This window comes from Dermochelys coriacea, chromosome 3, assembly GCF_009764565.3.
Source record: "Dermochelys coriacea isolate rDerCor1 chromosome 3, rDerCor1.pri.v4, whole genome shotgun sequence".
Taxonomy (NCBI): domain Eukaryota; kingdom Metazoa; phylum Chordata; order Testudines; family Dermochelyidae; genus Dermochelys; species Dermochelys coriacea.
In genome coordinates this window covers 176302602-176320129 of record NC_050070.1, presented here as the reverse complement: position 1 = coordinate 176320129, position 17528 = coordinate 176302602, and the positions used below count along the sequence as shown (strand labels likewise).

The 17528-nt window shown below is 44.4% G+C and overlaps 1 protein-coding gene across 1 annotated transcript; it reads right to left on the bottom strand.

Annotated features, from left to right (window-relative positions):
• Positions 1–11500: 11500 nt before the first annotated feature.
• SIX3 (SIX homeobox 3) lies at positions 11501–16480 on the bottom strand. Its single transcript, XM_038393667.2, has 2 exons — positions 15412–16480; positions 11501–12865 (listed from the first exon to the last, which is right to left on the bottom strand). Exons 1-2 carry the CDS (start codon positions 16176–16178, stop codon positions 12673–12675), a joined length of 960 nt encoding a protein of 319 aa, XP_038249595.1. The 5' UTR covers positions 16179–16480; the 3' UTR covers positions 11501–12672.
• Positions 16481–17528: the final 1048 nt, after the last annotated feature.

Below are 17528 nucleotides of genomic sequence, written 5' to 3'. Positions count from 1 at the left end.
TTCCAAGCAAAATAAACATTTCAGAGGAGCTGGCGAACAGTGTCATGTAAGGGGGAGCAGAAATGTGAGGCCAGGCCCCCGCCTTGCCCTGCACCTCTACTGCGCCGATAGGTGTCCCAGGGAGAGGATTAGCCCTTCCCTTTGCATCGGATGCGAGGGGACCAGTGAAACAGAGAGGGGTCCCTGGATGCAGGCGGTAGAGAGGGAGTGGAGGGAAAGGGAGAAGGGGCCCCGAGGTGCAGAAAGTGAAGAATGTCTCCGCTGACGGAGAAGAGGGGAAAAGGCCCCTGAGCGCAGGGAAATGGGGGGTAACCATCAACGCTGGGGAATTGTGGAAGGGCCCCAGGGCTCGGGAGAGAGGAGATGCGTCCCCAGGGTGCAGGGAAGTTGGGGAAGGGACCGAGGGAGCCCGAGAATGGGGGTGGGCTCCGGGGTGACAGGGCCTAGGGGCAGCGAGGAGGCTGTGGACGGATCCCAGAATTGAGGAAAGTCGGGGGGGGGGGGGGAAGGCGGTCCACAGGGGCACAAAAGAAGTGGACGCGAGCAAGGCGCAGAGAAGTGGAGAGAGGCTCTTGGGTGCGAGGAAGTGGGGAAGGGCGCCGGGCCGTGGAGAGGAGGCTCCAAGGCGCCGGACAGAAGAGGCAGGGTTCGGGGCGCCGAGAGTAAGGAGAGGAGGGTCTCGGTGCAGACACCTCGAGGGGGTGGGGGAATCCCCCCGAGTGCAGGGAGGACCTGGCCAGGCGCTGGGCTGGGCTCCCAAGGCAAGGCCTCCTGAGCGCAGGGCGCAGGGGCCGAGGAGGAGGCCGCCGCGATGCGCTGCGGATGGTTCACACATGCTTGCCAGGGACCTTATTTTGCGGCAGAAACTCTCTTGAGCGCAGACAATGGAGCGCGGGGAAGACAATTAGCGATTCATTGGGAGAGATGTCACCCAAATGTCACAGGGAAGCTAACATGACATCTGTTTTAATGGCTCCTTGCTAATAAACTCCTCTCGAAGGGCGTCTTTGTGGGGACGTCAAAGATTATTTACAGAGTGAGTCAATTTCTAAATGGTTTCCTGATCGCTGGGCTGAGTCGCTGTAGGTGGTGGTGAGGACCAGAGTGGATTTAGGGGGCCAAGTCTCCCTCCTTCCGGCGAGGGGGGGGTCGCTATGGGGAGGGGGAGGAGACAGGAGGAGCCCTCGCTGTGCAGAGCAACAGAGAGAGGGGGGATTAGACCTGCTCGCCACAGACTTACAGAGCAATTCATCATCTCCAGGAGCAAGTGACCTTCTCGCACAGCTCCCAAACTCCTGACCCGAACATGGAGGCAGGCAAACAAGGCAGCGCAGAGCACGGGGGGCTTGGCTTCCTCATGCTCAGTCGCTCATCCTCCCCCCCCCCCCCGCTCCTTCCCCCTCCCCAGCCCCACATTAAAGCTGTGAGTGGTACAGGAGGCGAGTCCCCCTGTGCGCAGCTCTCTGAGCTCCCGACTCTCCCCCTGGCCCCAGCGATCCGACCGCTCCTGGGCCCCCAGCAGCCTCCTCCTGCGGCTCCCCATTTGCTCTTTTGGAGGGCGTCTCCCCGCTGGTTTCTCAATTCCCCCCTTCTCTGGCTGCTTTCTCTCCCCTCCTCCAACAGACCCGGGGCTCAGACCCTGCTCCTCTCTCACCCGCTCCGAAATGGTTGTGGGGAGCGGCCCAACTGCTCAAGGGGGTTTTCCAAGACCCTGCTGGAGCCCAGGATCACGCTCACTAGTCCCTCGTTTTTCGCCTGTTTGGATCCTGTTTGGCTCACCCCCACCCAGCTCCAATGTTCCCTTTTCATTTCTTCCCCCTCTTCCTTTGCCTAACCGCGTAACCCCTCTACTTTACTATGTTTGCCAACTGGCATCCGGTTCATTCTCCTGGGCATCTACCAGCCAGACACCCCCCCCCATTCCCTTCTTCTCCTTATTGGCAGTCACCATTTGGTGGAGCCTCTTGAGGGATTTTTCTTTAACTCTTTAGCTCTGCTCATTCTGCTCCTTTGGCAGCATCTAGTTCTGCTCAGCCCCTTCATCCCCCTCCTCCAGCAGCCCTCAGTCCCATGTCTTGCACTTCAAATATCTCCAATGACTATACAGCGGGGGAAATTTCCCTTTTTTATTGGCTCCCTGAGCCCACTACAGAGGGTCAGGACCTGCAGAGAAGAATTCCCCCCCCCCCTTTTGAATCTAGCCCTTCACAATCTCAACACAAGCTTAATGGGGGACCCAAGCCGGGGACTGATTTTTTTAAGAGGGCTTAGATGAGCTTTTTCAACAGAGTACAAATCACTAGTAAACAGCTCCCTGTAGCTCCAGCGCTGACCTTCCAGATAAATTCCAACTAATATAATCATAGTCATTTCTAAACACTCAGGGACACACAGGGGGGAAGGAAGTGGGGAACTCGATAAGTAAAGCAAACGGTGAAGAAGTCGCTGGATTTTACTGTTTAGATACTAATTCCCGTTTTAAACCCTTGTCCATTTTTTTTACAGCTAAGTGGGACACAAAAGGGAGGCAGCATCCTCCAAGTGGGGTTAAAAGAAGTTCAAGAACTCTAAACGATTTCTATGTCTGCACGAAATAAACGACATTTTCTATCCTGTTTTATAACCAGGAAAGTCAGATCTAGGAACAAGAAGAGCAGATTGCAGAGCTGTGACCGTCGCAGAGATGCCAGTGGGCCTATGAGAAAATGTTATTCCCTTAATGGAACGATAAGATTTGGATAAACTACACAATTCCTTCTTGTGAGATGACTTGCTTTCCCCGTGAATTTAGTGGCGCGAGTCTCTGCCTGTGAAAGGAACATATAGGAAGAGTCTCTGGTTCATTGTCTATACCGTGTGTATAGAGTAAACACACGTCTTTATATTATGTTGTTTCACTAGGGAATTTTGGGAGCCATAGTCTCAGGCAAACACACACTTTACCTAACGCCCAGGTGCTCAATGCACTAACAGGGAGTAAACTTTCCTCTCCTGCTCCTTCTCTTCACACTGCAAACAGGTTGGTAGCAAACGCAAACACACACTGGCAAGATGAAATTCCATTTTTAGAAGTAAAAGGCCCCAGAACACCGACCAGATTTCCACCAAATGCCACATTCCGTGTTATTTAACAAGACATACTACAGTAAAACACATAAGTAGACAAACCGAGAGAATCCATTTGGAACAGTTAACACAGCCTGACTCGCTCGCAAGCACACAGTAGGGGAAGACAATTTAATTTCACTCAAATCCATCAGGAGGATCTAATGTTCAGATTATTGCTTAGTTGCCATTAAGGGTTGCTTTAAAAAAAAACCCTTGAAGCCCCTGGTCATTGGTCTATATCTTCATACTTATTTGATTGTCCTACTCTGTAATGGATGGATGGAAAATATCATTATATGTAGCTGGTGCTTGTCAATAAATATATAGTTAAAGCAGAATTGAAGCCTAAGCTTGAGAGGATAGGTGGACAGATGAATAGAGCCAGTCCTATAGTCTTTACTTAGTCAAAGCTCCCATTGACTTTAATAGCAAGATAAAACAAAACCATTTTCAGGGCTTCTTAATATCCTTATCGAATTTTATCATCCTATAGTATAATTTATAGAGAGAATGAGAATAAGTTACATAAATGCAAGTATCCCAGGTGTCTAATACTTTCATGAACAATTAAACCACATAGTAGTGGTAGGTCTGAAAGTAACAGTGCCATCATAACTTAAAGAGACAGTGGGGATGGAGGTTGGGAGCGGGGAATTTGCAGGGAAATTCCCATTGTCCGTAAAAGTAAGTATGAATTCAGGGGACTCACTATATATATATATATTGCATTTATGTAACTTATTCTCATACATATTTATGTTTCCCTTTACAAAAGCTGTGTTCTCTCTTCCCCAACATATTGTGTTAATCTGTGTAGGTGGTAATTCTGTTCCGGCCATTGTGGGAAGACAGGATGCGGGGTAGATGGACCATTGGTCTGACCCAGTATGGCCGTTCTTATGTTCTTATGCCCATGGCTATTGCATTTCAGCATAAACGTTCAGGGCAAATGAGTGTCAACTGTGCATATGCAAAATGACCCAGGGGACAAAGACAGCAAAGACAGGGTATGCTGCTAGAAGTTAGAATCTGAAGTTGTAACTAACTCTACACTAAGTAACTCCTTAGTTCTCAAGCCAATGTGAAAAAGACAGACACTCCTGCTTTGGCTCCTTGCTTAAAAGAGACTGCGTTACAGAAGGCTATATACATGTCCCTCTCCCACACACCCATCCCATTTTAAAGAAAAACTCAATGGTGAGGATCCACTTCCGTTGGCTTTAACTGAGCATAACAATTTCTCCAGAATGGCTTGTGGAGTACGTGAAGCTAGCTCCCAGAGTGGAAAATGAAACTGGTATTTTTCAGGAGCCAAACATTACCCCCTGCGCCTTTTGACCTTTCGGTGGGCAGGAAAAGTATAAATGACATACAGTATTTCTATGAATAATATAAGAGTTACTCTCCAGTCTTTAGCGTATGCTGGTCAAACACCTTTGCTTTCTGTGTTTTTTATATATACCTACACTATTCAGGTTCAGCCTGCCTGATGCACTTTGTGGCAAGGAAGCTAAGGAAGCTAACAGCACTAACCTGAGAGCAAAGGTGTACTCTGCGGAACAAGCACAAATTGTTCAGCTTTCTTGAGCTATAGAGTGAATGTGGACAGATATCACAGCAGTGCTAATGTAGGGCTGTAACAGGTCAAGAGCACAGTAGAAACAAAAAATCCCATTCAGTATTTTATTTATTTTCACTTGTTGGAAATCTGGTAAACAAAATGCTTATGTTATCTAAATGCACAGATAAGGCGGGAATGGCTTTCTTTAATAGTATGATTGAAATGTGAGGGGTCTGATGTCTCCTCGTTAGTAATATTGGCTTTGCATGCAAAGCACAATCCCATCCCTCTAGACTGCTTAGCCAAAACAGAGCGTAAACTCTGTAATTAGTAACGTGTTCCATCATTAAAGAGCCCTGCTGAGAATTTCTATTTAATAATGGTCTTAAATTAGTTATGATGGTAAATACTCATCTGAAAATTCAACATCTAAAACCATCTACAATCTGGAAGTGCTCCAGTATTGCTGTAATCTCCTGTAACACAGAAATGACTATCACATGCAACCATCGCATTAGAAATTCTCTGTACTCTTTGGTCCACGAATATACAGTATGGATGTGTTAATTAGGTTAACTCGTAAATTGTCTGCTTTACAAATATTTAGAACTAAACAATGAGGGGGGGTTAAATAGGACACCAACAAGAGGCTGAGAAACCTTGCTAGTGAGATTTGATTCTTGCAACTGGAAAATCTTTTGTTTTCAGATAAGGTGGCACGACACGATCTTGAGGCCTAAGAGTTCACCAACACAATGCAATACCCCCCAACACACTACTCCACAGTACCGGTACCGGATAACAGACAATGGAGATTTTACATAGCAACACGCTTGATTTTCATTTAAGAATTTTGTATTTATTTTTACATTCCGAGTCAGAGAGATCTATTCCTAACGCAATTTTTACAAAAACAAACAAACAAAAATACCCAAACAACCCCTCCCACAGACAATGCATTCCTTTTCTGTAACGTCCGCAAACATTGAGCACGGCTTTGTTTCGGGAGACCTTTGAAGAAGACAATTATATTTAATAAGTAGTGAAACAAGACTCATGTGGCAGATAGCGAAGGAAAAAAGATTTCTGTTTCCTCATGTGAAAGTTATTCCTTCCAACTTCTTAACAAAGACCAAACCAGACAAAAATCTTTCAAGCCATTAGCAAACAATGTGGAATGAAAGTTTCAAAGATAAAATACGATTCCAGGTATAAAAAGATAATTCAGATCTAGTTCATCCCCGTTGGGGATATAAACAAAAGTTATTTACAATAACAATAGAAAATCAGTAACTGAGGTAGTTGGGTGGTTAAGGGGAAGGGAAGACGGGGACAGAATATTTCTGTATTTACTTAAACGTCTAAACGTTTATCCTCTCTCGCACTAACCTTTCATGTTTAATGAATGAATCTGCATTGCAGGTTTTTTTCCCCCTCCCTGTGCCGGCTAGTTTTAAATCTGCAAGCATCACAAAGAGGCCGTGATCCCATCTGCCTATGATTCCAAATTAAAGTTCAAACGGACGGCTTACACACTGCTGATCCTATATCATAGCCTCTCGCGACCCTTCAATTACTATTTAATAGAATTACAGTTTTAAATCCCAATAGTCTTAAAGAATGTTTTATCACAGACTGAAGAGAGAATATACAGGCACCTTCAATGTTATTGAACTATATTGCTGACCTATTTAGATATTAAAGGGAATGTTTAATGTTCTACAAGATATTACAAGAGCTACTTTAATCTTCAGATGAGAAAGAATATATATATGTATGTGTGTGCGTGTGCATATATACACACATATATGTATTATATATGCAAATACACACGCAGACACACTGAGAGAGAGGTCAGAAATCAATACATCTACTGAACTATTAAACTATTGTATTGTTGACAAATATTGCTAGATAGATTATTCCAGGGGGAAACCAAATTTTCCTCCAGTCATTGAAAGATACACTTTAATGGTCCTTATTAAATGAACTTCTCGTGATGTTTCTGTGCGGAGAACAGGCAAATATTTGCAGTAGAGCTAAGCCTCCCTCTAATAGCTATATTTGAAATTAAAGTCAATCGAAATCCGGCTGTGGATATTGTAAATCTTGACTTCCAGTGTAGTTTCCTCCATTCTTCAGACCTGTTCAACCAAGGACCTGCCATCCGGAGGGATGCTGCTGCCACTTCATCTCCATTACAGTAAAGCGATTCTAACCACACACTTCCAGATATTTACACCTAACCTTTACTTATTAATTACTCTTTTGCATTCTTCTTCTCCTGCACGTCCCTAGATGCTGGACTGCTTTGGCGCCTGCTGTCTCACAAACGTCTTAAAATAAAACTAAACAACCCCCCCCCACACACACACACACTCCCAGCTTCAAAATCCACCTTAGCGTTATTTAATCACCAATATGAGCCGTCGCTCTAGTTGTATGGCTTGTTATTACCTTGCCAGAATGTAATATTTATCCGTATCACTGGTAATATTCCTAATGCCTTTTTTCCACCACCTTCTCTCATCTCCCCCCCCCCCCCATCATCTGTCCTGATTTTGCAACGGGGTATTTTGTTCATTTCTTTTACCATTTGCAAACTTCTTTCTAATTGGTCTTTCTATAGGGGTGGGGGACTGCAGCTTCCCACTCCAGGCCGCGTGTCCTTTTACAAACAGGACTCCGCGGCTATGGGGGGGGGGGGGGGGAGGGTGCGCGCGCGCGCTCACAGAGGCAGGGTTTGTCTGTCCTTTCCCTGCACGCCGAATCCGGGCCAGTGCAATGTGGAGCTCAATAAGAAACTGCATGAATAAACACGAATAGAAAGTTGTGCTCAGCTAACCGGAGAAATCAGAGCAATACCAGGGCACCAACGTCCACAATTCTTTTCACTTTGGGCCGGGGCTATAACCTCATCTGGGTATGCTAAAGATTAAGGGCAACGGGCAAGCAGATTCAGCTTCTTCTAAAAGCCAGCTGTAACTGATCAGGGAGGGGGATCTATAGATTATCGAAAACCCGTCGTAGCCGGGAAAGGACTACGGTCAACGGTGGTATCGCATGCACACAAAGGACACGAAACAACGTTACAGGCCCCTGGCAGACATTTAGGTAGCTAAAACAGGAAGGGTTTTCAGGTGACTTTATTGGCTTTTCAGACAAAGACGCTGCAGACACACACACACACACAGATTGTGGTAGCCCTCTGATGAACGTGCACACTTTATTTCACAGGACTCTCGGAAAGGTGGAGCTCACCGCAAGTCGAGATCTCTATGTATGGACATAGAAGCACATAAATACCGCGTGGATGTGTCTGTCACAACATCTAAGAATTGTTGTCACAACTAAACTGTAACCTTGTGTCTAACTTAATGATTTAAAAAAAAATAATCGTGCAATGCAAGACTGCCTGTGTGTATATACTCTTTGCAAGGCGTGAGACAGAGGATTTCAATATATAAATCTATGTTTACAAAACTCACTTTCCTTTCCCCTTTTGACTCATCCCAATAAGCTCTGGTTAACGGGAGTTCCGCCTGTGTGTCCTGCGGAAGATCATATCCCTGTGCCATGAATTGAAAGTTGCGTTGAGGCACCGGTGGGCTCTGAATCTGTGAGGTCTCTCCTATCTTATGGCTTGCGCTTAAATATAGATGAATATGCACTTCAGCTTCCGAGTAATTTCATCTTAATCAACAGTCAAGCTTGTCACGGATAATAAACTAATACTGGAGAGGGCTTGTCGATAATGATCGTCCAGAGGAAGTGAAGAGGTAAGTTCCCCTCCTCCCTCCCCGTCCCCAACCCCCCCACCAGTTTGGAGTTTCCGATAGGCCCTATCTTACCAGGGCAGATGGATTTAGTCGGTGAGAAGGCTTAAATGCAGATTTTCATAGATTTACACCTCAATCAACCATTCAGGTTTTTAATGCAAATCCTAAAACAACATCGTTTATCTATTATGGGGGCCAGGTTTTAAACAGGGTATCGTTAGCGGTAACATTTTCAGATATAATACAAATAAACACAAATATATGGTTTAATGTGCGTGTACAGATGCATACATTATATACTCGATCACACACACACACACTCTGCCCGAGAGAAATACTGGAGACAAATACTTTACAAATCTGTATATTTGGGCCTGCGGCCCCATTATGAAAACTAGCTGGGTTTCATGGACTCATTCCAAATTACCAAGCGTCACTGTTTCTTACATTGAAAGATGGACATTAACTTTCTGGACTTAAAAAATAAAACAGAAGGAAAGAAACTGAAAATCACTCTCAGAAGTTTTAGGGAAGAAAGTTGATGATGTAGGGAAGAAAAGTTATAAAACGTTATCTCTGTTTTATAAACGGCGGTGAAAATATTCCTATTTAAAGGAGTATCTGGGGGTATCCCAGGAAAACAAATGACAAACTATTGTTATTATATTGAGCATGAAAATAAAGATTAAGACCTAAGGAAATTCGCCAAATTCATGCGTGATATTAGTGTGAGTTGACGCCTAAAAATGCAGTTTTTAGGTTCTAAAATGATGAAGAAGAAACTTTCACATCTCTGAATCTTTCCAGGTATTTAATTCTGTTACAAATAGCAGAGGCATAATGAGGCTCATCAAAAAGAGAAATAAAAATATTGCACTTTTAAAAATTCATAAATAATGTCGATAGCTGCCCTGACAATGATCTTGAGTAACTCCTAGGTGCTGTGATTTTCTCTACAAGGGCCTTTGCGCCTTGCTAACATCTATTGGGGTTGACGAAGAAAACAGTTATAAATGACTCAATTCAAACGCCAGCTGCCTGCGAAGATACAGAGACTTTGGAGTATGTTGCCCCATGTTAGTATTTGTCCTGCTCTTTGAATCTACAGGGGGAAGATGAAGGACTAATAATATAATTTAATTTCCCCATGAGATATAATACGATTCTCTTTTTCACTTATCTTCAAATCAAGGCTAGTTTTGCATACGTCACGTTATTAAAAAAAATCCTTCTATGCTGCTAAATATGCAATGAATTTAGCAAAACTAATTTTCAGCATATTATGGTATGTGCCACGTTAACAGAACGCTGGTATTGTTTTATGTATGCCTGAATATTAAATATGGTGTATCTACAAAATGAGGCATATTTCAAATGATGTAAAATTCAAATGCACTATTCTTTTGAATAAAAACGGGAAATCATATGTAAGTGTAAATGCTGAATCCATTTGAGAATTATTTGCATTAGCAGGGAATTGCTCTCTCAGGGAGCTGGACAGAGGAAGGGTACAGATGGGATTTTAAATATAGGTGAGCAAATTCACTGATTTTCACTATTTGGGGGCAATTCCTAAACTCGTCTAAACAGATTCTAGCCCACTTTACTCCCTGACATGTGTGATAACAGAGCAACAAAGTAAAGACGTTCTGATTGGAAGCCTTCCAGGTAACACGGTACAGCTTAATAACGATGACCATAAATGATAAAGATAAACATTCTACACACTCTTTTTCTCGCTTTCTTTCTCGGTAGTATTTCAAGTGATCACACATCAGTTACTGTTGCTTAACTATTCCTTCATTTAAAGCTTTTGGGCAACCTTCCCTAAAAATATCGATGGTAATAAACACTTTCCCAACAACTGTTTGTGCTGAAAGGAAGCTGAGTAAATACACATAGGATTTTCTGAAGGATATAAAAGATCTGTAAATATATTTGCATTTCAGCTTATTTTCAAAATCATCAGTAATGTTCTTTGAATTAAATTCCAAAATATAGGGCATGGGCTTTTCTTTCTCCCTGTAAAACTTCCTTTTGGAATGCCTATAGTTTTCCCTAAAATTTCAGGAGCTTTCCATTCAACTAGCCCGGACCTTCAAACAGAGGAAAAAATGCAGCCAAAACAAAGTCAAATCGGAAGTCAAAATTAGTTCTGAAATGGTCAAGAAATTCCAGGCACGTTTCTCACTAATCCTAATAAGTTTCAAAATTGTATTTTCAAGTAAAAACAAGTTTAGAATTCACCTCTTGTTAATTCACGGTTGAATAATCTGCCGAGGGCTAAGCAAAACTTTAATGCAAAAGGTGATGCTGGAATACTGTTAGTCATGCAAATAAAGGCTTCTTTCAGCACATTACAATATACTTAGGATTCAAGGGGAGGAGCTGAAACCTGATTAGGGAGAGTAGTTTATAGTTTTTGTTTTCATTTAAAGCTACAAACAAATACTAAAACATCTTAAACGCTCTCTGGAGAAACCTGCTAATCCCAATAGATGGGCAAAGTGATCATTTAGGCTCAGAGTTTTTTTAAAAAATGAAAAAAATGTTTGAGCCAGTGGTGTGAAAGCAGGATTGAAAGGACATCACTGTGTCTTGGAAACACATTCGGAGCAGTGGTTATATCAGCTCAAGGGGGCAAAGTTTGCCTATCCAAACGTGAAGTTTTCTTTTCCTTCCCCTTTACAGACACTGTTCATTTCACTAAGGCAGACTTTTAATGAAAAGTAATTTTATATTATTTTTAAAATTAATTTTAAATGTGCGACAAACACAGCACTTTACTTCAAAACACATAGAAATTAAAACCAAAACCAGACAAAAAAGCCAAACCCGCCTCGCTGCTATATACACACAAGTAAATTCCAGATTCCACTGGCGTGCATTCCTAACCAGCCTGAGCGCTTCAGTAGATATAAACTTGAATAATTCATCGTGGCTCACCTAACCAAGCAAAGATTAAAAAATAATTTCTCAATTAGGATGTGGGGAGTAATATATAGATACAGATATATAATTTGCAATAGACAAAAACACCAACATCGCTGAATAGATAAGAAAATGGAATACTGTATTTGATTTAGAAAGTTTGTACATATAGATAAACACGCAGTTAAGGAAACAATAGTATAAGCGTCCTACGTGGAGTTTAAGAAGAGACCCCAAAGCTGCTATGAAATACTCAAAATAGCTTTTGCATAAGATAACTACAGTTGCACTCTAAGCTGTTTTCTATCGCTGAGGTCCCTTTTTAAAACCTAGCACGTCAGATCGTGACAGCTAAGTTTGTGCAAGGAACACCAAGTCAAGGAAAATAAAAAGGAGAGGAGAGAAAGAGAGATGGGGGGGGGAGAAAGAAAAGAGCAAATATCATATACAGGCATTTCTACACATATATTACAAACTGGGGAAATGACCGCATCATTAAGATATACATAATTCATATAAAATTTTGAAATAAAAATAAAAATCTGTTACAGTCATAACTATTCTTTTTCCACATTTATAACCAGTACCCACACAGGCAGTGACAGAAGTGTAGAAAAAAAGGTGCTTACGAATAAAATGATTGTCTGCTGAACAAAAAAACAGAAGATTGCATCTTGGCTGGACCATCACTTGGACTTAAAAACAGAGAGAGAGAGAGAGAGAGAGAGAGAGAGAGAGAGAGAAAGAGAGAGAGAGAGAGAGAACCAACAAAAAGGCGATAAACATTTGTTATTTCCCTCTTCAAGGAGTTCCTTTTTATTTTTTTAATTTTTATTGTTTTTATACAAATTCGATCGGAGTTTTTGTTTGTTTGTTTTTTGTTTTTGTTTCTTTACTATAGAGAATATTTTTCCCAGATACAAATTTAATCATCAGCATCATCATTATCATGCAAGTGGGTGAAATGCGTCCGTGGAAAAGCGCAAAGGAGAAATCGTGCTTGTCCTAAAAAGAATGCAATTGTCACTTTTTTTTAATATAATTATTCTTATTCCCCCCGCTGCAGCATCGGTATCAGTGACTTGAAATTTTAGCTCCATCTCTTGGTGGCGGCGGTGGCTGTTGATGGTGTTGGTGGATTCTCTTTTTGTTTGTTCGCTATTGTTTATTTGTTTGCTTGGCCTTTCTCTTGCTGAGTGTGTGTCTGTGTGTCCTGATTCTGGGGCCGTTGGTCTGTTTGGTCTGGGTCGGGGAGAGGGTGCTTGGCTGCTTGGTTTGGATTGTTTGCCGGTATCATACATCACATTCCGAGTCGCTGGAGGTTACCGAAAGGATGGAGGTCCCCGTCTCGGCTCTTTCTGTCAAACTGGAGACGCTGGTGGTAGGGCTGGCCGCCGTGGACGGAGACTCGGCCGAGTTGTGTGTAGGGCAGCCGGGCTCTGCCAGCGATCGCATGCCGCTCTGTCCTATGGCCTGGTGCTGGAGCCTGCATCGCACGGGGAGACAAAACAACGACACAGTCCTTCTGAGAGAGGAAGAGCGAGCCACAGGCAGCAGCTCCCAGCTCCCCTCTTCCCCCAGCCCTTGCAAACACACCTCCCCAAACAAACACTCACCAAACAAACAGCCTCCCTCTGCAACGGGCTCCAGCCACATCCCTCCCCGCTTCCCTCTCGGGCTCGGAGCCCCACGCTTGGTCACCTTCTCATCTCAGCCTGCCTGGCCTTTTCATAGCGACCTGCAATCTACAGAGCGCTATCTGCCCGGGCACCGTGTACACACATACATATGCATGCCTGTGTACACAGGCCATCAAGGTTCAATGAGTGACCCCCCGCCCCCCCTCTCAGTCTTGTTTTGGTAAAGCTGTCGGCCGTGAACTGCATTGCCTCGGCTTCCTGTCACCGCAGCTGCAGACAGCCTCTTGCAAGTGTTTCAAAACAGATCGGAGAAAGCCCACTTCAGATATGATCGGCTGAAGCTCAGATATAAATAGAGAGATCACAACTTTAGAAAAGCATGGTGATGGGGAACTAATTTATTGCGCCTGAGATTTCGTTTAAAATATCTCTCTTTGTCCCCCGCCCCCCCCCGCCCCCCGCTACTAGTCCATTTTTCCACCATAGACACCAGGGTATTGTGGGCCTAAACTAAGACAATATGTGTGCGTTCATCAAACGCACAGTGGAGATGGAAAGCTACAAAGAGTGCTATGTAGTAGAAAAGAATTGCAGGTGAAACTGACCTATCTTGTCTGATTATATATAGATATAGAACATATTTTAAAACGTGTAAAGAAATACACTGGTGCTCTGGAAAAGGGGCGAGAGAAACAACATCTCCCAAGTATTTAGCGACAAATTTCGAATGCATTTTTTCCTATCCCTCTAAAAGGGAGAACGCTTTAGTTTAAAGTCTGATTCCGTTTTGAAAAACAAAAACTAAACAAAAGCCTCCAAACTGCTGTCCCTCGCAATGTCACCACACGGGAAGGCATTTGATTTCACATAGACAAAATAAATACAACCAAATACAAATCTTCAATTGCATCATCGTATTCTGACCATTCTCCTGCGCTTGGTTATTCGGTTCTAAATATAGAGGAAATCTAATTCAAGAATAAGGGGAAAGAAGCTAAAAGTCCTGAGCTGACCAGTCATTCACAACGCATAACAAACACTCCCAGTGTTGATCAAAATGCACTCCTCAGTCACCTGATTCCCCCCCAGAGCATTTCTTCATTTTAATTCCCCGCAAAGAGCAGAGAAATACATATCGTTCTAAAATTTCCAGTCATTTTAAAATTGTTTAATTTTGGCATGTTTGGTTATTTTCTCCCATTACAATTCCTGGTGTAGCCTTTCCGCTGTCAACAGCGTTCAGTCAACAAAAGCATCCGTATGCAACTTCTGTTTATTTACAGTACTTAGCTGCTCTGCCTTCCAGTTGATGGAAATCAAATAATGAAGCAGTTGCCGTTTGTATTTTTTTCAGGACTCGGAATCACCAGTACCAATAGTACAATTAAAAGGAATTGCTGGGGGGGGGGACACAATATAAAAAAGAACAGTAAGTTCTATTTACACACTTCCAGCGATAACTATATGTATTTTTTTTAAAAAAAAAATCTGTCTGTAAAGCCGGTTGAAAGGTCTATTTTAAATTTTAAAATAATGTATAAAAAACTACGTTGAGACAAAACAGGAAATAGCTGAAGTTAAGGTTTGCTTTAAGTGGACACTTTAAACACAAACAAACACACACACTATACTATCCGCACACAAATAGCTAATCATTCTGTGTACATCTATAAATATAAAAGCGAAAGAAAATGCATTTCAGTGCCTCCGTGCTTTCCCCTATTTTTCCTTCCGAGGCAAATTAGTTTGTTTGTTTTTTTATAATTATTAAGAACAATAGGAGAGCGGCTGCCCTCTCTGCAGAAGCACACTTTGAGTTATGATGTTTGTTTAAACTGTTTAGTGCGTGTGTGTAGGGGGTGAGGGGGGGAGATTCCACTAAAATGTGCCAACACAAGTGACATTTAAAAACACACACACACACACACACACACCACGCTCCGTGCTGTGTGGCTCCCCGTCACTTTTACCAATCCACAAGGACAGGAGAGACCCTTCACCGCAATCTGGGGAGGCCGTTTGTCAACCGAATAACACACACAGCGGTTTAGAAAGAAGGAAAGCCTTTTTTTTTAAAAAAAAATAGACTTTTGGACACCCCGGGGGCGAGTGTGTGCGTGCGAATAAACTTTGTTCGGGCAAGCGGCGAAGGCTTCCTGGTGCTGGGCTTCATAACGACTCCTGGGCCGGCTGCAGCTTTGCAGCGGGAGCAAAGCAGATCGGGGCGCGGGGCTCGGCTTGATTCTTTCTTAATTATTATTCAGGATAAACCAACGGACTCCCCCGCCGCTGGGGCCCCACTAAAGAACTCCGGGAGCACTAGCAAGCCCAGAAATCAGCCCGGCCCTGCCTCTCGCTCTCCTCCCAGGGTGGGGGTGCCGTGTGCACTGACCTGTTTTTAGCAGCGGCTGCTCTGTCTCTTTGCCTTCGGTTCTTGAACCAGTTGCCTACTTGCGTGGGGGTGAGGCCGGTGGCCTGCGCCAGTTCCCTTTTCTTGCTGGGGTTGGGGTAGGGATCTTGCAGGTACCACTCCCTGAGGAGGCTGCGAGTCCTCTCCTTGAAGCAGTGCGTCTTCTGCTCTCCATCCCAGATGGTCCTGGGCAGCGGGAACTTCTTCCTCACCCTGTATTTATCAACCGGCCCCAGCGGGCGACCCCTCAGCTTCTCGGCCTCCTGGTAATGCGCTTCGAGCCACATGGCCTGCAACTTGCCATGGGACTCCTTGGTGAATTTGTGGTTCTCCAGGATGTGGTAGAGGTCTCGGAAGTTGCCGGTGTGGAAGGCCACCACCGCCCGGGCTCTGAGGATTGACTCGTGCTTGTTGATGGCCTCGCATGCCCCTGGCGCCACGGGCAGCGACCAGAGGAACCTCCCCAGCCGCTCTATGTCTCCCGTCTCCTCCAGCGTCTCGCAGACACTGGCCACTTGTTCCGGGGAGAAGTTGAGTGTGGGCAGCTGAAACATTGACAACTCTTCTTGGGGTGCCCTGGAGCTGCCTCCGCCGCCGCCGCCAGCACCGGGGCTGCAGCCCGTGCTGCTACTGCCGCTGCCGCTGCTGCCGCCACTGGCGAGAAGTAAGGAGCGGGGATGCGGGTCGGTGGTGAAGTTTGGCAAGAAGAAATGGGTGGGATAAAGCTCTAAAGGGGACCTGAAAACCATGGGATGACCTGAGAGAGGGGGAAAGAAATCACGGAGAAAAGAGAGAAAGGCAGGCAGAAGGGAGAAAAGGACACACACCCCCCGCACGCATCCACACACGCACACACACACACAGCCACATAGAGGCACACACACGGGCACGCACGCACGCACACACACACGCGCGCACACACACACACACACACACACACACACACACACCCCCACACCCAGCACCGCCACCGAGTCAAGATTCAATGATTCAACAGCAATCGCCCTAATGACAACAGCCTCATAATATCTCCCCTAAATCCACAGTGAGTGCAGCATTGAAACATTTTGTTTCGCTTTTCTATTGGTCTTCTGAGTGTCGTTGTGGCGTTGCCATAGCACCCCCTGCCAATCACTGTCAGCCCTGCCAATCATCAGTGAGTACGTAAGAAAGGTTTTTACCACTTCGCGCAAATGCACGGGGGGAAGGGAGGCAGGGTGGTTAGTGGAAAAGGGTTTTTTTTTTTTTTTTCGGGGTTGTTTTTTTTGTTGTTGTTGTTGTATCTTTTCAACTCTTAATCTCGGCACTTCCCCTTCTCTCCGTTTCTCCCCCTCCACACCCCTCCTAAATAAGGGATCAAATAATGCGAAAAGCAGTGTGCACATATTTGCTGAATGGGATGAGCAATTAGAGGGTGGAATATTATTGTGATCTTAACGAGCCTCGTTAAAGCTAAAGGAGATACGGGGGGAAAGTAAATGGGCCAGGCTGGGATACACGTTCGGATAAAGGGCTCCTAACTGAGACAATTTACACATGATTTGCACGTAGTTTCACTTCATTCTGCCTATCTGAACACTAATAGTGCCGAGGAAGAAAAGAAAGATGAGATCATTAGACCCATCCTCATGCCGGTGACCCTCCCAGAAGCGGCACACACAGTACGTTCTGGGTTTAGCTCTGGTTCTCTCAAGGATTTCTCCCCCGCCCTTCTCTTAATAGGGTACCTGCTAAAATTCAAGTTTAACGGGATCTGCAGAGTCCCCTGCAGGGATGCAGCGCTGCCAGGAGCATCCGTGCTCTGAACGGGCCCTGTCTGCGGGCTTTAACTTAGAGAAAAGCACTTCGAATAACTGGCATGTCCAACCCTCTTCTGCCTTTCTTTTTCCAGCTAAATGCCTCTCTTTCCCTTAATGCCTTCTCTTCCTCTGCTTTCTTCTCCTTTTCTCTTTTTCTCTCTGTTTTTTCTTTCATTCCTTCTGTTCCCATATCCTTCTTTTTTACCCTCTCATTTGTTTCTTTCTTCTCCGCTAGTCTCTCGCGTACGTGCCAGCCACCGTTTTAACATCTATTTCCTCCTTTACATACAATTTCTGCCC

Bases quoted from the DNA above. Each gene is read 5' to 3' on its own strand.
- SIX3 (XM_038393667.2), bottom strand. From the start codon at position 16,178: ATGGTTTTCAGGTCCCCTTTAGAGCTTTATCCCACCCATTTCTTCTTG. The intron at 12,866-15,411 runs GTCAGTGCACAC...CGTGCGATGCAG, and splicing joins GCAGCCGCTGCTAAAAACAG to GCTCCAGCACCAGGCCATAG.